This window comes from Rhineura floridana, chromosome 4, assembly GCF_030035675.1.
Source record: "Rhineura floridana isolate rRhiFlo1 chromosome 4, rRhiFlo1.hap2, whole genome shotgun sequence".
NCBI lineage: Eukaryota > Metazoa > Chordata > Lepidosauria > Squamata > Rhineuridae > Rhineura > Rhineura floridana.
In genome coordinates, this window is record NC_084483.1 from 108,002,713 (window position 1) to 108,025,459 (window position 22,747).

The 22,747-nt window shown below is 39.1% G+C and overlaps 1 protein-coding gene across 7 annotated transcripts in view; it reads right to left on the reverse strand.

The window, feature by feature from the left end:
- REPS1 (RALBP1 associated Eps domain containing 1) overlaps positions 1-22,747 on the reverse strand; it is an 82,135-nt gene that overhangs the window by 54,125 nt on the left and 5,263 nt on the right. For all 7 annotated transcript variants that reach the window (XM_061623995.1, XM_061623992.1, XM_061623994.1 and 4 more), the window contains exons 2-3: positions 16,357-16,480; positions 11,809-12,005 (exon numbers count right to left, since the gene is read on the reverse strand). In XM_061623995.1, the coding sequence (XP_061479979.1) occupies positions 11,809-12,005; positions 16,357-16,480 (321 nt within the window). The remainder of the gene's footprint in view (positions 1-11,808; positions 12,006-16,356; positions 16,481-22,747) is intronic.

A 22,747-nucleotide genomic window follows, 5' to 3' on the forward strand; every position in this document is an offset into this window, starting at 1 on the left:
CCAGTTGGTAATTGTCACAAACCAAGGTCCAGGGTGGGCTTTTTCAGGAGTGGTCGGATCACTGCCTCTTTCAGGGCGGCTGGAGCCACTCCCTCCCACAACTCTGCATTGACCACACCCTGTATCCATATGGTCAACCCCAGCAAGCTTTAATAAGCCAAGAAGGGCAAGGGTCAAGAGGACACATTGCAGGCCCCATCCTCGCAAGCACCTTGTCTATGTTATCAGGCCTCACCAACACAATCAAATATGCTTGTGCAAGTGGCCTTCTGCTCAGACAGTTTTTGGATTGAACCCTGTCTGATCAGACACTGCCTGACTTCAAGACCTTCAGCCACAGGATATTAAGTGCTTTCAGTGGAAGCACATTACAACATGATGTTATGCTGGCAATGCCACCATACTACTATTACAAGAAACATTTTGGATTTAGATGCATAACTTCAAAATAGGGTATGTTCTGATAACTCTACATTATCTAGTCTGTTGCAGAAAACCTTTTAAAAGGTTATTATTAATCTAAGAGTGACACTGTATATATACTAGTTAAAAGCACCATAAGCAACTTCTGTGGGATCTAATAGCATTTCGAATATCAGGATTAGATTATCATGAAAATAGCACACTCTGTAAGGGTTCTGTCAAGATACTAATATTTCTTAAGTTACTCCTTGCTCATGAAGAACCTAGAAAAAAAGCCAATTATCGCAGCTTGTTCAAAATCAAGCAGAAAATCCAGCACCCAATAGTATCATATTTGATTTTTAGTGAGAAATAGATTATATCCTATATTCAACGCAAAATCCAGAGGAAGATTAAAAAGTACAGTACACAAGACTGAATGTCAATGTAAAATAAATGGAATGAATAACACTTTTCAGGTTTTCTTTAAAAGGAAAACAAAGCTTAAGTTTTATGGTCAGATACATTTCTAAGTAATAAGAAAGCACTAGCATGCAGATTTTTTAAAAAAGGTATTTATTCAGAGATGTACACTGGAAAGTTTTCCAAAAATTTCTGTTATATTTTTCCATGAAAAAGTTCTACACCTAAAATGTATTGTTTCATAAGATTAGTAACTTAATGGTTGCAATACAACTCAAAGTGGGCAGTTTAAAAGTTGTTAATTTACAAGCAACATTTTTCAGCAGACTTTACCCAGGAAACACAAGTGTACAGCTCTTTGGCATTGCAACAGTTCATGTTTTCTTAGAATGTAAACAATGTAAGGAAGCAGATGCTAATGAGATGTCATGTATTAAAATATCTGTGACTATTTCAATAATAATAAAATATCCAAGTAAAGCTTTGTATTTGTCTGAAAGACCATTTAAACCACATGAAGTATACTTTTTTTTGTTTCAGTTCAAATACTTTTGGCCATTAGAAAACTTGATATACACAGGACATAAAATTAGCAGAGTGTACTTTTTTTATCTTGTTTACTATATATAAGTTGAACATGCGAAATCAGAATCCCATCAAAGGAAAAATTTCCAATTCAGAATTTTCCAGAAAAGTCTGATTCTATATCAACCTCAGATGTTCTTCATTTCATGTGCCACCTGATATTTTAATGTACATATGAACTACAAATTATGTCATGAACCTGAGTTCCTTACATATACGTCAGTGTATTCCTAGGGCTCTGCAAAGACCACGGCACAGAACAGTCTAGAGCCATAGAAAGCACCCATCCCTCTGCTAAGTTCATGTTTTCTGTGCAGGCCCTAAGATGCAGAGCATGTATCTTAATGCTATGTTATAGCCAGAGCTTGGAAAAGTTACTTTTTTTGAACTCCAACTCCCATCAGCCCAATCCAGTGGCCATGCTGGCTGGGGCTGATGGGAGTTGTAGTTTAAAAAAGTAACTTTTCCAAGCTCTGGTTATAGCCCAGGGAAACCTCTAGCCTGGGGGCCAAATGTGGCCATCCAAGCCACCCTACTGGCTCTTGGGACTCTCTGCAGGGCATGCCTCCTCCTTAAGTCACACTCTACAATGGCCCTGCTCACTGCCCTCAGGTGCTTTTGCCTGACTGGAATGAGTCCTGGAACTGTGGTGATGTCTTTCACTTGTCTAGATGGAGAAAGGTTTAGAAACTTCTGATAGTTGCAGGATTGGAATGTAGCCTATGATGAAAATAGTCAAATCTGTTGCTCCACTCACTTTTTGCCTCTAGATCCAACCACCACCGGCATGTACCCCCTGGAACGTTGCTTATGAGCGTATGCAGCCCTTGGGCCAAAAAAGGTTCTATTTCTTTATTACCAGAAATCAGAAGAGCCCTTAAATTAAGGAAGGAAGATGAGATCTGTAGCTCCACAGAACAACACTCAAAATAACTTCAGTTTCAGGTAAGCAATACATTTTCATGTGGACTCTGGGGTTCACATGAAGGACAATGCCCAACTGTCTTACTTGGAGGTGGTGAAGGGGCTCCTAGGACAACTGTATGCTCAAGTCAGTAGAGGAAGACTTCCTTTGGAGCAAAAACTGCTCAAGAGAGGTTTCAAAGAATAATGCTATTATACCAACTTGTGAAGCAGAAAGATGGCTCTATCCCTTGGGTTTAACAGATAATAAGCACCAGCCATATTGGAAGTCTCAGCTCTATCATTTAACTGCTGGCTGTAGGTATATCTATATTTCCAGTAACTGCAATATCTGGATCAAGTCAATATAATTTTGAAGTCCTCATTTGAAGAGGACTTGCACTGAGGTATCCAACAGTTTCATTAAGAGACTTTTTAGATGGTATTTGGTGAATCTGATCCGTTGATCTACTGTAAGACTCAACTTCTTCAGTAGTATGACTAAGCAAAACATCCTTAGGGGAAATTAAAGATGCCGAACCAGCTATTTTAGAGAACTCCATGGAAGTCTCAGGGTATTCCTTTCACTTGTTTTATCACAGGGCTTTTTAAAGCCAGCATAACATAAAATGTGTTCCACTGTGATAATTAGAACAAACTGGCCAGGGGGAAAAATGCTTCATCCCTATACCAAGGGGCATAGATCCCTCACTTAAAGATAGGAAAAAGAAGAAAGTCTGTTGTATACTTTGAGAAAGATGAAGTAATATGGGAGTTTCCAAGCCTGCTGGGTATATTTATGGTCCTATTGCAGATGTAGGGGTTAAAGCAGATGTTCTGTTGTAGCACTTAGTCATATGACATTTTGCACTCTAAGCAGTGAGGACATACTATGTCTATTGTACATGTTATTACTGATTTTAATTTTTTTTTAACTTATAATCCAGTTTTCCTTCCTAATGCAGTCAACTCAAAAGAAGCTGTTTGGAGCAAAGAGTTGGCATAATAGCAGAACTCTGCATCAAAAAAGAGACCTCTTGAGGTCAGAAGCTCCATGATAACCTTCATCCTCCAAAGAATGCTTTTTGGGGGAATATCTTGGGACCAAGAGCCATATCTATCCATTTTTAACAACTTCTCCTAATAAGGGGCATTTTAGACCTTGACAAGTTTGTGCACCTACTCAGACATCAGTTTAGCTGCCCAAGTAAAACTCTACAGCTGGGATTGCTCATCAGAGATCAGGCAGACTCCAGAGAAGCTCAGTCCCAAAACTGATGGTGGAAATGTTGAGTGTGTATTATTACTCAAGCTGCCCAAATTCGTGGTTAAAAACATTACATTTAAAAACAGTTTTCTTATTTTAAAATAGATACTGGTATTCAACCATCTATCTTTTAAGTCTATGCACCAAGATCGTAAGACAACATTATAGAGTGTTATAATTTGCTACCAAGACTAAGATACTAATCGTGTCAGTTCAGAAATATCCCAAGTGCCTCAAAATGCAATTAAATCTTGGAAGCTTATGTTATTTAACCTATTTATATACTACCTTATTATCAATTATCTGAAGTTCACAAAAAATTAAAAAGACAAATACAAACAAAGCCAGCAGATAAAAGTGCAACTTAAAATAGTAAAAAAAATTGCCTGACTGAAAAAAATAGGTTATCCCTGGTTACTTAAACAGCAGCAATGTGGAAGGTATTCTCAGATGATAAGAAGAGGCCGTTTTTTAAGTACTTCGGGTCCAAAATTATTTAAGGTATCCAAAGTAAACACCAGCATCCTAAATTGGTTCTGGAAGCAAATTTGCTGCCAATAAAGTTCTTTTAAGACTAGCAAGATATAAACAGAGCAAGAAGTGCCAGTGAAAAATCTGGCTACTGCATTCTGCACTAAAGGAAGCTTTCAAATTGTTTTCAGAAGCTGCCCTATGTATAATGCATTGCAGTCATCCAGATGAGATGTTATTAGAGAATGGATAACCAGGGCCCATCTCTCTTTGTCCAGGAGAGGTTGTAGCTGGTGCACTAGCTGAAACTGGAGAAAGGCACTGTGCTACAGTGATCACCTCTGTCTTTACACAAAGTAAAGAAACTTCAACGAATCCTATTAAAGTCCTATTAAACTCATTAAGACTTGCCTCTGTGTAAACAGGCATGGGATCCCTGAACAGACGTCATAGCCCTTTTATTTATTAAATAAATCTCACAGACTTATTCACATAAACTTCCTGTTCTGATTAAATTTTTAGCCAATTAAAATGGAACTTATCAAAACAAGTTTTTGTATGGTTTCACAAATGGGAAAAAATAAAACCAGATATAGCCTTTCTGACACAATGAACTGCTATAAGCATTATCATTTATTATTTAAAGTACAGTAGGTATTGTACATGACTAAAAAGATTTGAAGCAGTCTACAGCATTTCCAGAAACCTGAAATGTCAGTCTGCATGCAAATAGAACAGACATAACCAATGCGTTATAAACAACAGAGTAAGAATAAGCGACTAAGAAAAAAAATAGGGTGTGAGGCACTGATTTATCCACATAAATTATACATACTAGCTGACAGCAGAATAGTTCTACTGTGCTAAAGTTCAAGCATATTAATGTGGTCTATGTCGACTCTCTTATTTACACTATTTATAATTCACATGCCCAGAGAATAGGGTTGGTTTGTTGACAATAAATACATTCCCAAAGATTATCTTTCAGAAAAATGTGTTGAGGTTTCCAATAAAGCACCAGGTGGTACTTTTCACAAACCAATGGGTCCAGGGTGGGCTTTTTCAGGAGTGATGAGATCACCGCCTCTTTCAGGGTTGCTGGGACCACTCCCTCCCACAAAGATGCGTTGACCTGGATCCACTCAGTCATAACTCCTCGGCTAGCTTTAACAAGCCAAGAAGAGCAAGGGTCCAGAGGACATGTTGCTCACCACATTGTCGCAAGCACCTTGTCCACGTCATCAGGCTACATCAACTGACACTTATCCCAATGAGGCACCCATTCTTTGGTGTCTTAGATTACAGAGATGTTCCCCAATCCTAAGTTTTTTAAGTTTTATAAGGTTCTGTTTAATTTAAGCCATATATTATGGCTTTATAATATGTCAGTTTAACGTTAGTGATCAGGGATGTATCATTGTGAATTATTGGGGGGGAAATTAAATGTTTTTTAAATGATTCATATTGAATGTGGTCTTTAAAATGTTTTGCTTATGTTTATGACCATGGTGTTGTCTCCACAACACTAATTTGAGTTTGTTTGAATGTTTGTAGCTTCTGAGGAAGGAAAGTATTTCTGAAACACATAGAGCATTACAATAAATCTACACTTAGCACCAGAGCCTGTCTCTCTTCTTTTTGATCTTCATTTGGTGCTTGTTCCCTTTTTGTTACTCCCAAGACACTGCAGCAGATGTTGCACTGGACAGCTCACTGGAGATTACAGTAGATGTGGATGGGGCATCAAGATTTCTACAGAGGTGAGCAACTTTTCCCTCAAAGTGCCTTGCAAACAATTCACAGTGGGGCTCCGAAGGGTCTAAAATTCAATTTTCGGGAGCTGATGTCAACAGACCCTTGACAATACAAAAAAGCTTCACTGGATGGCTACTTGAGCATGCAATGGAGGCAGAGAAGTGGGCCTTCTTCACTGCCCTCACTGCCACACAGTAGGCACAGTTATGTTTTAATTGTGCCTGATCAGCCTCACAGCACGTCTTTCACTATTTGTACTCTAGCCGTCATCCAGCCTGTTTCATTGCCCTTAGTTCACTGGTGTAGCAAAGTGCAAACCAGGCTCCACAACATCAGAGAGGGTGTTCACGGGCAACAATGTTAAGAGCCTGATGTGTCTCATTGTTCCACAGTGTGGCAAGGGCTTCAACAGGGTCATTTGCTCTACATACTGGAAACTTCCCCAGGGCATTCAGGAATCCAGTGGATTCCATTACTCTCTGGGGGCAGACCACCTTCATCTGTCCACCATGAGTATATACATATAGCATTGCCCTGTTAGCCACACAAATTGTCATGGATGTGGGTCATAAAAAAGGCCCTATATAGAAATATTTAAAAGACACTGCATCTATATGTATACAGAGCAAAGGATGCAAGACCTTGTGTAAGAATGAAAAAGTGCAACTATTCTATTTAGTTATAAATTAATATAGTTTGGTGATCAGACTTGCATCATTATTTAGGAAATAAAAGCATCAAATGGAAAACTGATTTTATTTTATTTTTAAATTAATGTTAGACCTGAACTTACAAGATCTGAACAAGGTGGTTTATAACATATGCTATTGGAGGTTGCCGATTCATAGGGTTGCCATAAGTCGTAATCAACTTGAAGGTACATAACAAAAAAATGCTTTTTAAAAAGATACAAATTGGGAAAAACAAAAAACTTGCAAATTGAGTACAAAATCCGGAATCACATATTCAAATGCTGAACAGTTTCCTCAATGAACATACACTCCTAAAAATTAACAAATGTAAAAACAGGCTGAAAGGATAACAATAGTAAATGGATAGTAAAAGTTAATAAAAAATGATAACAGGAATAATACTGAGAGAAAATAAAGGAAATAAAAAGAGAGCTACAGAACATGACTAACAATTTTTCAAAATTTACAACTGACAGGGAAAATTTACTTTAATTTTCTTGTTGTTTTAAATGATTACTAAATAATTAAATTTAAAGAAATGCTTTAAATCACCTTGATTCAAATCAATCCTGCATTAAATAGCATTAAATGGGCAACCTAGTAGGATTGGGTATCTAGTTTCTTCCATCTAAAATGTGCATAATTTTATCAAACTCCAGAAAGCTACAGAACCAAAAAAAGTACTATAAAGACAACTTGCCACCTGAAGAGGTTGTGCAAGATAGAATAAAGGGTTGAGATCAATCAGAGGACAATAACAATAAGAAAACTATCAAACGTTAAGGCCCAATAATCAATTAATCAAAGCATAGCTTGGAAGCCATATCCAGAAACTATTGTTCACTTCAATAAAAAGCAAGAATTACAACCCCAGAAGTATTCTTTCAACTCAGATTAAAATGAAATCCAGAAAAGAGCACAAGGCCTGCTTCTACCTGCTCACCCATCCACAGAATTCCTGCCATGCTCCCAACTTTTTTACAGGTCTGGCATGGATCTAATGTTAGAAAAAACACATTTTCTAGTGTTCTCTTTGAATCTGGCATGAAACCATTGAGAAGCAACAACAGCCTGGTGATGGAAACAGACTACTGCTATCACATAGTGGTATTAAAAAAACTGTACTGGCTTCCTGTCCACTAGTGGGCCAGGTTCAAGATTCTTGTACTACTGTACAGGGATAACTCGGGCCCAGGATACCTTAAGGACCACATTACCCTATTATGTCTCAAGTTCATCACCGAGTTCAACTGGGAGAGCACTATTAGCAGTTCCCCACTGATCAGAAGCACAAATCATGTCAACAAGGAGTCATGCCTTCAGTGTAGTGGACCCAACTCTATGGAACTCTCCCTCATTAGAAATCTAACAGGCACCGTCCCTGCTAAGTTTCACATGCCAGTTTAAAAGAGTTTTATTTCAGGAGGACTTTGCAGTATGACTGTTGCTCTAATGTTTCTATTTTCTGATGTTTTAATCTATGTTTTAAAATGTGTATATTGTATGTTTTACTTTTTTGTCTGTAAGACACTTTAATTTTTTTTATCATTAATTTTATTCAAATTTTAAAAAACATAACAAAACAAAACAAAAATAATTAAACAATAAAATAAAATGTTGACTTCCGATTTGTCGCAGATCAGTTATACGTCTACAATATATAACAATCCTATCTCTTAAATTATATTACAAAATCACTTTCCTCCAGTAGTTATCTTAGTTAATCATCAAATCTCATAAACATTACTTTATTCTTTCCACAAAAAGTCAAAGAGAGGTTTCACTTCCTTGAGAAATATATCTATCAATTTTTCTCCAAATAAACACATCGATTAATCCATCTCATCAAATTTGTTAGGTCCAATAATTTCAATAGCCATTCTTCCATTATCAATGTTAATTCCATCTTCCATCTTCAATAATCCTGTTAAGTCCAATAATTTCAGTAGCCATTCTTCCATTATCAGTATCCCATAATAATCTTGCTGTCATAGCCATAGTCATATAGTAAGAGTCTAATGGGAATTTCCTTTCTCACAAATATTTAATCCATCTCATCAAATCTGTTAAATCCAATAATTTCAATACCCATTCTTCCATTATCAATGTTAATTCCATCTTCCATCTTCAATAATCCTGTTAAATCCAGTAATTTCAGTAGCCATTCTTCCTTTGTCAGTATCCCATAATAATCTTGCTGTCATAGCCATAGTCATACAATAAGAGTCTGATGGGAATTTCCTTTCTCACAAATATCTCCTTGCCATCAATTCTGAATATGTTGCTGAAATATTGTTGTAAAGTCATATCTCTGTTCTTTTTTTTTACATAATGCACTGGCACATCTCTTGAGAGTTTGTCCATTGTCACATGTCTGTAGTTAATTCCATAGATTTTTTCTATGTCAAGCTCCATCACATCATTCCAATCCAAAAATTTATCCAAGACATTAATATCTCTAATATCTTCATTAATTTCTTCAGAGACAACGTTGAATTCCAAACAGTAAACTATCTCTAATATCCATAAAATCCAGGTCTTTTTCCGATTCCACATTTGTTCCAATCTCCAGGGCTTGCATCTTCTCTTTAATTTTTCTTTTCTCATCTCTGATCTCATCAATCTCCTCTCTCACAAGATCCCCTATTTCTTTAAGCTCCTGGTTCATTTTGCCAAATTCAATTTTCATCTCCATTCTACCCTGTCTCAGGGTTTGTTTCGTTATCTCAATCTCATCCATTATTTTCTGAAACATAAATACTTCCAGATTCTCAGCCACTTTCTTGATTGCCATTCTTAAAACCACGAAGAAGAAAAAAACACCACTTCTTATTTCAGCAACAATTGGGTTAATATTTCAGGCCTGATGACATCACAGTGTAGACAACACAGCCTGCCTTATCTCTTATATGTTCAGGAATGCAAAACAAATTTAGTTCACAGCTTCAGAACAGTTAGTGGCGTCGTGAACAAGCAGATTCGTCAAAATGAAATAGACCAAAAAAAAATAGTCCCAGACATATAATACTCCAAAGTTCATAAATCAAATTTATTTATTTATCTCCTCGGAATAGAAATCCCTCATCCGTTTGTATCTTTAAAATTCACAATTCCAGGTCAGCTTTTTGCAATCAAAACAAAGATAAGCTTTTTCAATTTCTTTCCTCCTTAATTTCGTGAATGAAAGAGAAGAGTTATAACTCACCCAGAAATTCTTTATAGCTGATTCATTGACAAATCTCTATTTGCTGCAACAATTTAAACCAGATGAAAAAAATAGAAAGAAGAGTGCTTGCCTGTTAGAATCCGTTTTTCTTTGAAGAAAAGATAAACGTGTTGCTTAATCAGTTAGAGCTTGTTTGAAAATCCGTCCGGCATTGCTGGCTGAATTTTCTCTCATAAATTAATGAAATCCAGTCCTCCCAACTAACACAGGCTTTTGTGGTTAATCTCTACGTTTCTCCCTGCCCGGGAGAAAATCTTTACCAGTCAAAAAGAACGTTCTGACTGATTTTAAAACTGAAAAAGCTTCTTCTGAGACGAGAGCTCGTCTCAAAAGCAGGCACAGGCGAAGTCACCCTTCCCGGAAGTGTCTGTAAGACACTTTAAGACAGTGAAAAGCAGAGTTTAAATCCATTAAATAAGTAAAACAAAAGTGAAGGGGTGGAAGGACTGTGCAGAAAGGCAAGACACAAGGGTCAACAACTGAGGGTGCATTGGATGTTTGTTGAGGAATGGGAGAGAAATTAGACTTTATTGTGCTGCCAATTACATCAGCGTACAATACAGTCCAATCCAGGCTGAGAACTGGGTTCAAAAGCAGCAAGCTATTTTCCCAAGTCTCAGAAAAATAGTTTCATTTTTAGCGCCCAAGTCCAGGACTAAGGGCAGTTCACCCATCACTATTTTGCTGAACTTTCAAATATTTATTGAAAGCCCTTTTATTATTTGTTGAAGGACAATTTGTGTAATTGCTTCTAAACTGAGCTTCCAAGATCCCCCTCAAAGCTCCATTACTACCCAGGACACTGCCAAGTGATTTTGAGAATTATGCAGTTCAACATACAGTTCCACTTTTGGCATCTAAAGAAGTAGGTCATCGCCTATGAAAGCCTATGCCATATTAAACTTAAGACTCATAAATGCTACCCAACTCCATCTAAATCAGGTGTGGGGAATCTTTTCAGCTCGAAGGCCACATTCCCTTTTAGGCAATCTTCCAGGGACCATATGCCAATAGGAAGAGGAGCCAGAGGCAAAAGCGGTCAGAGTAATTAATGTAAATTTCACCTCTGTACATTCGGCTAGTTTCTACAACCTCTCACACACCCCGCTCTCCTCCATCCAGGAGAGCAAAAGTCATTATCAAGTTCAAGGACACATTCTAGCTAGGCAAAAACACTCAAGAAGGGTGTGAAGCAAGACAGGTGAGAGGTGTGGCCTGAGGAGAGTCCTGAAGACCAGACAGAGAGGCCTGGAGGGCAGCATTTTGCCCCTGGCCTGAGGTCTCCCACACCTTATCTAAACTAAAGCAGCCATTTTAATATGTTTCAAGAAGTTTCATTGATTTGTGACTCCCATTTTTCTTTCCCAAATACTTGGAGAATACATTTTCATTACCATTCTAATTATTTTAACGACAGTCCAGATAAATCAATACACTAAGAGTTGAGCAAGAGTTCCACAAGCACCAATCAGATACACTGCGCCAGTGTGAGAAAAACTGTGATTCTGTATAATCTGAGACATTAAGCTTTTCAGTAAGGTGTCTTTTGAGGTTTACATGTCCAACAAGGTTAATATATGTAAGGCCCCAACATTCCTGTAATAGGAGAACATCACATTCCTGGGCTCTCTAGTCTGGCATATCAGAAAAGAGCATCCTAGCCTTTCTTAGAGTATATTAGAGAAAAAGATGTACAAAGACCTAAAGCATTAAACAAGACCTGTCAAGGAGCTTTAGATGTAACTTAACTGCAATGGTATGAAGCAACATAATGTAACTTCTTTCAAATACAGGGGGAAAAATACTCCCAACTCAAGTAATTGTGAAATCAACATACAGCCAAAGTTATATGACTGGTTTAAGAAAATGTGTAAAAGCAATTTTAATTTTTGACCTACAAGATAGTAAGTTGCAAGGTAGGGTGTATGAATTCTATTCTGTTTGGCACACAATTTCTGGAACACTATAAAACAAATGAAACATTGGTAAGCTTTCGTTGTCCTTTGTATTTTAACATTTTAATCACAGTATGAAAATTGTTAAAGATACTACAAAATATAGTCTAGTGTCAGTCTTTATATTACCTGATGATCTGTTGTTGGACGTTGCTGGACGACATCATGACTTACAGAGCCTTTCTTAACTTGTATTCTACCTGGTGGGGGTGGAATCGCACCTGAATAGGAGGATGCGTTATCAGCATCGGAAGAATACAACGACGACTGCCTCAGTTCCTGTTCATTCTTTGACATGACAAATCTGGGCAGGGGGAGGTCCTTGACTGTTAAAACACACATGATTATTATAGTAAGTTTAAGTTACCAAAGTACCAACTACAATATGATTTAATTTGGAGTTTCTATCAAGGTCCCTTACTGAATGCGCCTTCATATAGTAATACATTATGTCAGAATAGGAATATTTTATGCCAGTTTTCAAGACCATAGGTTTTCTGCCAAAGTAGTTCACAGTAAGGGACTCTGACAAAAACAGGTTCAAGTTCAATTCAAGTGTACACTACAGAAAGACACTAAATGAACACAGACTGAAGAATCTGGCCCGAATGAAAATTTATTTATTAATTAAATTTATATCCAGCCCTTCCTCCCAGTAGGAGTCAAGGGTGGCAAACAAAAACACTGTAAAAATAAAAGACTTTAAAATATATTAAAACAAAGCTTCTTTAAAAACATCATTTTTAAAAAAGCTTTAAAAACTTATTAAAAAGCAACTCCAACATAGATGCAGACCGGGATAAGGTCTCTACTTATAAAGCTTGTTGAAAAAGGAAGGCCTTCAGTAGGTGCCAGAAAGATAACAGAGATGGCGCCTGTCTAATATTTAAGGGGAGGGAATTCCAAAGACTAGGTATCCAACACTAAACATTTGCTTCCTATCTTGTGCAGAACGGACTTCCCGATAAGATGGTATCTGCAGGAGGCCTTCACCTGCAGAGTGCAATGATTGACTGGGTATATAAGGGATAAGATCGTCTTTCAGGTATCCTGGTCCCATGCTGCAAGGGCTTTCTACACCAAAACCAGAACCTTGAACTTAGCCCGCTAGCTAATGAACAGCCAATGCAATTCTTTCAGCATCGCTGTGACATGTTGGCGATACCCTGCCCCACTGAGTAGTCACGTCGCCACATCTTGCACCAGCTGCAGCTTCTGGACCACCCTCAAGGACAGCCCCACATAGAGTGCATTACAGTAATCCAGCCTGGAGGTTACCAGGGCCTGGACAACACTGGTCAGGCTATCCTGGTCCAAAAACGGCCACTGCTGTCTTACCAGTCGAAGCTGGTAAAAGGCACTCCTAGCCATTGAGGTCACCTGGGCCTCTAACAACGAAGATGAATCCAGGAGCACCCCCAGACTACGAACCTGCTCTTTCAGAGGGAATACAGCCCCATTGAAAGCAGGCAACTGACCAATTATCCAAACTTGGGAACCACTAACCCACAGCACCTCCCTAGGATTCAGACTCAGCTTACTGGCCTGGCCCTCATCCAGACCACCACCGAGTCCACGCACCGGTCCAGCACTTGCACAGCCTCTCCTGATTCAGATATTACAGAGAAATAGAGCTGGGTATCATCAGTGTACTGCTGACACCTCGCCCCAAATCTCCTGATGATAACTCCAAACAGCTTCATATAGATGTTAAACAGCACTGGAGGCAAGATGGTACCCTGTGGCACCCCACAGCACAACTGCCAGGGGGCCAAAAGACAATCACCCAATGCTATTCTCTAAAAACGACGCTGGAGAGATGATCGGAACTATAAAACAGTGCCAGCAATACCCATCTCACCAAGTCGGCCTAGAAAGATACCATGGTCAATGTTATCAAAAAGCTGCCAAGAGATCAAGTAAGAATAACAGGGTTGCACTCCTCCTGTCCTTCTTCTGATAGAGGTCATCCATCAGGACAACCAAGGCTGATTCAGTCCCATAACCAGGCCTGAATCCAGACTGGAATGGGTCAAGATAAACTGTTTCATCCACGAGTACTTGCAATTGCTGGGCCACAATCTTCTCAATCAAGGAATACCAAATCACTTTGAATGAGTTCAAATAACCAGGGCCTGATTAACTGCATCCTAGAGTATTGAAGGAACTGGCTGAAGAACTCTCGGAACCACTGACTATCATCTTTGCAAAATCGTGGAGGATTGATGAAGTGCTGGATAAATGGAGGAGGGTTAATGTTGTTCCTATCTTCAAAAAGGGCAAAAAGGAGGAACCTGGGAACTACAGACCAGTAAGCCTGACATCGATCCCTGGAAAATTTTGGAGCAGACTATAAAGTGGTCAATTTGTAAGCACCTTGAAAACAATGCAGTGATTACTAGAAGCCAACATGGATTTATCAAGAACATATCCTGGCAGACTAATCTTATCTCATTTTTTTATTGGGTAACCTCCCTCATAGACTGTGGGAATGCTGTGGACACAATATATCGTGACTTCAGCAAAGCTTTTGACAAAGGGCCTCATGATATTCTGATTAACAAGCTAGCTAAATGTGAGCTGGATAGATCAGGTGGATCCACAGTTGGCTACAGAACTGTACTCAAAGAGTGCTTTTCAATGGTTCCTTCTCAAACTGGGGTGAGGTAATGAGCGCGATATCGCAGGGCTTGGTCCTGGGCCCAATGCTCTTCAACATTTTTATTAATGACTTGGAAAAGGAGGTGCAGGGAATGCTTATCAAATTTGCAGATGATACAAAATTGGGAAGGATAGCTAATAACTTGGAAGACAGAAGCAACATTTAAAAGGATCTGGATAGGCTGGAGCATTGGGCTGAAAACAACAGAACGAAATTTAACAGAGGTAAGAGCAAAGTTCTACACCTCGGAAAAAGAAACCAAATGTACAGTTATAAGATGGGGAATACTTGGCTGAGCAAGATTACATGCAAGAAGGATCTCAGGATTGTTGCTGATCACAAGCTGAATATGAGCGAACAGTGTGATGTGGCTGCAAAAAAGGGCAAATGCTATTTTAGGCTGCAATAACAGAAGTATAGTTTCCAAATCACATGAAGTATTAGTTCCCCTCTATTCAGCACTGGTTACGCTTCATCTTGAGTACTGTGTCCAGTTCTGGTCTCCACGCTTCAAGAAGGATGCAGACAAATTGGAACAGGTTCAGAGGAGGGCAACAAGGATCATCAGGGGACTGGAAACAAAGCCCTATGTGGAGAGACTGAAAGAACTGGGCATGTTTAGCCTTGAGAAGAGAAGACTGAGGGGACATATAATAGCACTCTTCAAGAACTTGAAAGGTTGCCACACAGAGGAGGGCCAGGATCTCTTCTCAATCGTCCTGGAGTACAGGACACAGAATAATGGGCTCAAGTTGCAGGAAGCCAGATTTTGACTGAACATCAGGAAAAACTTCCTAACTCTTAGAGTGGTATCACAATGGAACCAATTACCTAGGGGTGGGTGGGCTCTCCAACACTGAAGGCATTCAAGAGGCAGCTGGACAGCCACCTGTTGGATATGTGTTAATTTGGATTCCTGTATTGAGCAGGGGGTTGGACTCAATGGCCTTATAGACCTTTTCCAACTTTACAATTCTATGATCTTCCCTAAAAAGGGAATATTTGCAACTCGGTGGTAGTTGTCTTAAGCCAATGGGTTCAGGGTTGATTTTTTCAGGAGGGGTCGGATCACCACCTCTTTCAGGGTGGCTGGAACCACTTGCTCCTGCAACCACACCCTGGATCCACTCGGTCAAACCCCCTCAGAAAGCTTTAATAAGCCAAGAAGAGAAAGGGTTGAGAGGACATGTTGCTGGCCGCATCGTCGCAAGCATCTTGTCCGTCATCAGGCCACATCAACTGAAACTGATCCCAAGAAGCTGTAGTAGATGTTACACTGGACATGTTACTGGGGACTACAGTAGATGTGGATGGGGCATCAAGATTGCTATGGAGGCGAGCAACTTTACCCTTAAAGTGCCTTGCAAACAATTCACAGTGGGCCTTTGAAGGGTCTAAAACTCAATTTCCTGGAGTTGATGTCAACAGATTCCTGACAATATGGAAAAGCTGCCCTGGATAGCTACTTGAGCATGCAATGGTGGCAGAGAAGTGGGTCTTCTTTGCCGCCCTCACCACCACACAGTAGGCATAGTTATGTTTTACTCATGCCCGATCAACCTCACAGCGCATCTTTTGCCACTTGCACTCTAGCCTTCAGCCTGTTTCAAATGAAAGACAGACCTAAGTACCAGAAATTTCTGAAGGCGTCCAGCCCAGAGCGTCTCATTTTTTCCCTGCACTCAAAATCCTAAGGCTCCCAGAATATAGAGCAGAGGTTTTACACCTATCTATTTTTTGGAGGAGGAATAGAATAGCCTGACATTTGTAAATGAACTGGGACATTGGGACTTGTTCCAAGAGATTATCATCTCTTGTGCTTCAGAGTAGAGCTGCATGTGGTTGCAAGAGCCCTTAAACCATGTAAGAAAAGCTGCTCCTAAAGTCCAGATTCCTTTAAAGGAAATCTCTGGAGAATCCGTTCAGTGTATAGGTAGCTAGGGAGATACTGGAAAACAATTGTATTTTTAATAACCCAGTCAATTATATTTCAATAAACATTTCACAACGCTTACCAGAATTTAAGCTTTCCATTCGCAGTGGGAGCCCAGACTGAGCCACTGCAACTAGTTTCAGAGCAATGTAGAATTGGCTTCTTCCAAAGTATCCAAGTCTTGTTGCACCACAAAGTTCCATAATCTGGAAAAAAACCCAAAGCCTCTAGCATGAGATTACACCTCAATGAAGCGCACTGTTAAGTCAGTTCTTCTACCAAAGCAAACTCTTCCAAAATAACATCCAAAACAGCAGCACTGTGACAATGGGTCATTTGCCAATGGCTGCACATTGTAATAAAACAATTTATCGATGTGCTTTTTCCCTATTACTAGCTTTCCCACAGGTAATTTGTATGCTGCACTGCACAGTCTCCATACATGACAGAGCTGGCAATTCTAAATGCACATTCTAGTCCCACTGTTTCAAAGAAAACTACAATAAGATGAATATAATAAATTTGGTCAAGTGTACTCTACATAAGCTTGCTGATAAACACCATGCCAACTACTATGCTAGAATATCACAGATGCATTCATTTTCTATCTAGTTATTCAATATTTTATCCAAACTACTCTTCATGGTAGGAAAAAAATGCCCTCTTTCTCTTGCAAAGTGATTTTGCTTTAATTTCATAGGTCTCATTTTCAATTTTCTGAACACTACAACTGCTATAATGGCAAATGATATTGGTTGACCTATCTTTTGCCCACTATAACAACGTCTAAGATACAAGTTCCATTAATACATATCTGATGTGTATAATATAGCCAGCGTGGATTTTTCACATTCCGCAATGTTAAATCAAAAATATCCCCCATGCCATTCTGATGTTCCCCATAATGTCTCGCTCAGAGTACGAATCACGAAGCGGAGACGAGGATGGAATTAATTCTTGTTTTATTAGGGTAACTGAAACATCAAAGGCAGCACACTTCATAGACTTACCTATCTTAAGCATGATTGCACAGGAGTAAATCCCATTGAACTCAATGCAAATGATCAGCCCCCCTCTTCCTTCCTCCCATCACCTCCCTTTTGCCCCTTCCTTCACCCCCCCTTCCAATCCCCTCCTTCACCCTCTCCCTCCTTCTGCTCCCCTCTCCCCTCCCCCATGGTCAGTTTTACCTATCCTAAGCATGACTGCATGGGAGTAAATCACACTGAACTCAATAAACATGCAAATGATCAAACCTGCCCTTCTCCCCTCCCGCTCCTACCTGCTCCCATCCCCGTCCTCCCCTCTGCCCTTCCTCCCCTCCCCATCCCCTGTGGTCAGTTTCACCTATCCTAAGCATGATTGCACGGGAGTAAATCCCACTGAACTCAATGAGCATGCAAATGATCGATCCATTCTCAGCAAACTTGCACAGGATCCTATTTCTTACCTCCCAGATTAAAAAGCAGACAAATTCACTAATAGGCAAAAAACTTTGTAGTTTAAGAATGGACCTATAGTCCACAGCTATTTCTATCAAACTTGAAAAAGCAGGGAAATTGGGCAGCTATAGTGAATGCACCAAGGGAGCAGGAGACCTGACCTCCTCTCTGAGATATTGCACTGCCCTACACATTTGTCAAAATGCAAACACAATTTGGCTTGGTCTTTCACAGTCCAATTCACTTCCTGTGTAGCTTGGAAGAATTTGGTAATATGTGCCTCTGAGCATATGTTGAGTGGTGGCAACACCTGCTACCAACCCAAATAATAGAAACAAGATGTGCTGTGCTGATCTTGATTTAGCAGGGAGGAATCAACAATATTTAGATATAGCTGATATAGTTCAGATAGTCACTTTAAATATATTTGATTTACTTTGCAATTTTAGTTAAGTTTCCTATAGTAAATTATTTCTTTTTGCTTCTATTTCTGTGAATATGTAAAGCACAGCAACACTTTGCAAAATATGCACTAAAAAAACTCTACAAAAACTGTGGAATAGTAGCACTCACTATTCTGCAGAACAGTCTCCAGTGGACAGCCGGAGTGTCAGTCAGTTGGCACAAGATAAAACAGTGGAAGGTGAAATATATTCTAGCAAACTTCTAGGTGTGCTCTATGTTTTTAATTGACCACGCCCACCTTTCCTTAAATGAAGTGGTTTAAACATAGCAGGCTGAAAACATGCATCTTGGGCAGGCCAAGTTTGTTTTTTCCAACAGCTAGAGTCATTGTTTCAGTAGCAACATATTGTAATCAGTCCAATTTTACATCAAACTACACTTTCGGATTCAACTGGTAATGCACCCAAAATAGAAACAGAACATTACCTCCAATTTGAAACACAAAAGGCTGTCTTCACCATCATATGACACTGACCAATAAAAAGACTTTGAAATTAATAAAAATAAATTTGAAATAGGTTTCTAGGATGAATAATGAGGGAAATAAAATTTTCTAGATAAGATTCTCTGTAGAAACAACAGTAACATAGGAAAGAAGCAAAGTAAGAAGAACACCAACATACATACAAAAATGTAATTCTTCATCTTTGGAGATGGCAGGTGTTGCCACTACACACCGTATGTTCAGATGCACATGTTACCAAATTCTTCCAAGCTACACAGGAAGTGGATTGAAAGACCAACCCAAATGGTGTTTGAATTTTGACAAATTTGTAGGGCAGTACAATATCTCAGAGAGGAGTTCAGGTCTCCCGCTCCCTTGGTGCATTCACTATAGCTGCCCAATGTTCCTGCTTTCTAAAGTTTGATAGAAATATCTGTTGGCTATAGGTACGTTCTTAAACCGCAAGGGTTTTTTTGCCTATTAGCCAAACATATTCTTGCATTTTTGTTACAGTCTATGGCCAATATAGAAATTAAACCGAACACCCAGTTTTTCATGTTCTTGTATACATATTGCCCTTTCAACTAGCTCTTCTCTTGTTGCCACCCCCATGCCTATCGTAAAGTTTCTGTTCCAGTTAGCAACCCAGAACAACTGTATCTTGCTACTCTACCAAATGTTAATCAAGGTGCAGAGTTCCACTCCAAATAAACTATTCTGCTTTTATTAAATATGGGGAAAGTAAGAAGAGAATATTCTACTTTTTTAAAAGAAAAATAAGAAATAGGGACAAACATAGCCTGTGCATACAGTGATCTGGTTGTGAGAAAGTCAGCATTAACTCAAAGTAGTTATTTGGACTTAGTGCTAAGCTGCCACAATGGAATTCTGATATGATGAGCTCATATCCACACATAATGCTGCTAACAAATCACAGTCAATTAAATTAGCCTGTGCACACAGCTCCTGCAGCCCTCCCCCTCTACAGAGGGAGGGGCAAAGCAGGGGCTGTTCCAAGCTGCGTGCACTAGCACACAACTCATAGTTTGTTGGCAGCATTACATGCAATTATGGTCATTCTGTAAAATGTAAATGCCTTCAAGTCAATTTCGACTTATGGCAACCCTATGAAGAGGGTTTTCAGGATAAGTGGTATTCAGAGGTGGTTTACCCATTGCCTTCCTTTGAGGCTGAGTAACTGGCCAGGGTCACCTAGGTAGCTTCATGTCTGTGTGGGGATTCAAACCCTGGTATCCCAGGTCGTAGTCCAACACCTTAACCACTACACCACACTGGCTCTCTTGGTCATTCTGTCGTCAATATAAATATAACAAAAACATTGCTATATGAGATGCAAAAATATAAATTTAATGCAATATATTAGACACAATATTAGAAGACTCAATGTTTTAAAACATATATATATATAAAAGCTACCCAATTACCATCTACATGACATACAATGGAATAAATGGGAAGATGTATTTTGACACAATGTGCATAAGAACACAAAATATAACCTATACTTCAAAATGTACACTTAACAAAGCTATTGTGTGCAACAGTAGTCATGCAAATACTCACTATATAAAGTATATCTTGGGGCCTAGAGAAAAGAGTTCATTAAAATTGTCATGGGTACCACGGACTCTCTAGACTTGCAACAGCACTGAGATCCTAGAGATCCCACAACTTCTGAAAAGTGTCTGCTCTATTTCCTATATAGCAATAAATTAAAATAAATATACAACCAATTCTCTTCTTCCAGTAGCACTAGCACCTATAGCAATCTGTGCTGATGCTATGAGCAAGTACACCTGTAGTGGAGGAGGAAATTTTATTGCATTTGGTAGGTACAATAACAGACTGAGCAGTCAGCTAGTCACAACTTTTCCTAATATTTATTGACTGAAAGCTGCACTGTTATAGTGACTATTTGGAGCAGATTTTGGAAGGGTGCAGTAGGGTGGAGAACATGCTGAAATTTGTCTTCTTCAGTCTGCAGATGGACACCACCAACTGGAAACCACCTGTAGTTTTCTACAGACACAATGGTATCCCTTGAAAGATGTTACATTTTCCGATAATCGGATAGTTTTAGCAATAAGGGACATAGTTAAAGTTTGAAATGTGCCACTTATGGTGTTCATTAGTTAGTCCACTAGTTGTTTTAAGGGGATACACCTTGAGACAGCTCAGTTTTTCATTCTTTATTTTCTTTTGTTGGTAATAAAGCATGCATATTAAAAGCCACTCCTACTCTATAATACAATTTTAGAATTTTTTTAAAAGCTCGGTTAAACATGGCTTGAAATAGAGTAATGTTTGAACTATTGCTAACAGCAGGTAAGCCCTGGGCACTTTCATATGGCGCAAAGTTCCAGTTCAATGAATAGCAGCTAAACATGATCCACCATTAAAAAAAAACTTGCTGCACCAAATGTGCATCCCACTTCCCCACAAACAACATAGTACTAAAAATACTGTCAAAGAAAAGCTGGTTCAAAAGTTAAAAAATTAAGGTAGAGCTCATATAAAAAAGCTTACTGAAAATCAGAACTTATTTACATCATGTACTCATTTTAAAGCTTTTGGCATTTCTTCTCTAACTAGTTTACAATTGGCTATTACATGTCAAGTAATATCAAAAATAACCAGCTCTTGAGCTGTATAGGAATGTGCTCAACTTCCTGATCAAAGCCCAAAGCAGTGGCCTAAGTAGGTTTTTAGTCACTACTCCATAACTGGATATAATAATGAAACCATCAGAGGAAGTATGCCTCAGAATATTAGTTGCTGGGAATGACAAGTGAGGAAAGTGCTATTGCACTCAGGGTCCTGCTTGAGGGCTTCCCATAGGCATCTGGTTGACCACTATGAAAACAGGATGCTGGAGTATATGAGCCTTTCAGCTGATCCAGCAGGACTCCTCTTACATTCTTAGCTACCGTGTACTGCAACTCCTGTTGGTCTGATCAATGAAACAGACCCGTGGCCTGTGTATTCCTATATTTTCCTTACTCCTATGCTGCTTTGCATCCCTCTTCCCTCAGTCTGGGCTCTGACAATGTACCTTGATTTGTATTTTTATGATAACTGACTTCCTTGTTTGGAGCTTGATCCTGACAGATAACTGGACATTTTGTTTATTTAAAAGCATTTCTAAATCGCTTGACATTTTAAATCTCTTAAGCAGTGGAAAAAACATAAATATAAAACAGGGAAATATTATCCTAAAAAACATGCATATTGTAAAACAGCATTTATTTAGTATGCACAGCAAAAAGTAGAGAAACATGTAAGAGACTAAAGCTATTGGCCAGGACAATCTGGATATGGATCCTCCCACTTAGGGCCACTAAGGCAGCACTTATGTCTGCTAAAAATGGTGGGGTGAGTGAATAATAGCTATTGAGATTGATATGCTACTCAGATTACCTACACACTATACATCAAACTGCAGAAAGACTGACCCAGAACGTCTCAGCTCAAGACTAGTACAACTGCTGATGCAATCCTGTTGCCAGGCACAAGCATCATCCTATGGCGCTCAGCTCCTCCTTTCTATGAGGCAAGTTTATTACTCTCCTCCTTTAATGGCTGCTTGACATACACCATTTTACAACATGTATATAAGCAGCATATACAGTGTATGAAAATCATGGCTGTGTCTACTTTGCTGTACCACACAGCACTAATACAATGATTTTCATACATGTGTATGCATTACAAAATAGATACTTCCTTGTGTTATACAGCCAAAGAGTGGCTGTATGCTATAGCCAGCATGGATTTTGTGCATTCTGCAATGTTAAATTGAAAATACCCCCCATGCCATTCTAACAGGACTGTGGAGTCGGTACGCCAAACCTTCAACTCCGACTCCTCTATTTTTCTACTGTCCAACTCCGACTCTGACTCCACCCAAAATTGCTTCTTGTCACTCAAAGTTTTATTTGGAAGTTGGAGTTGGTACATTTCTACTGACTCCTCCCAAAATTGCTCCCGACTTCGACTCCACCCAAAATTGCTCCCGACTCCGACTCCATGACTCTGAGTCCACAGCCCTGCATTCTAATGCTTCCCATAAGCACAAAACAAAATCTTACAAAACTTAATAG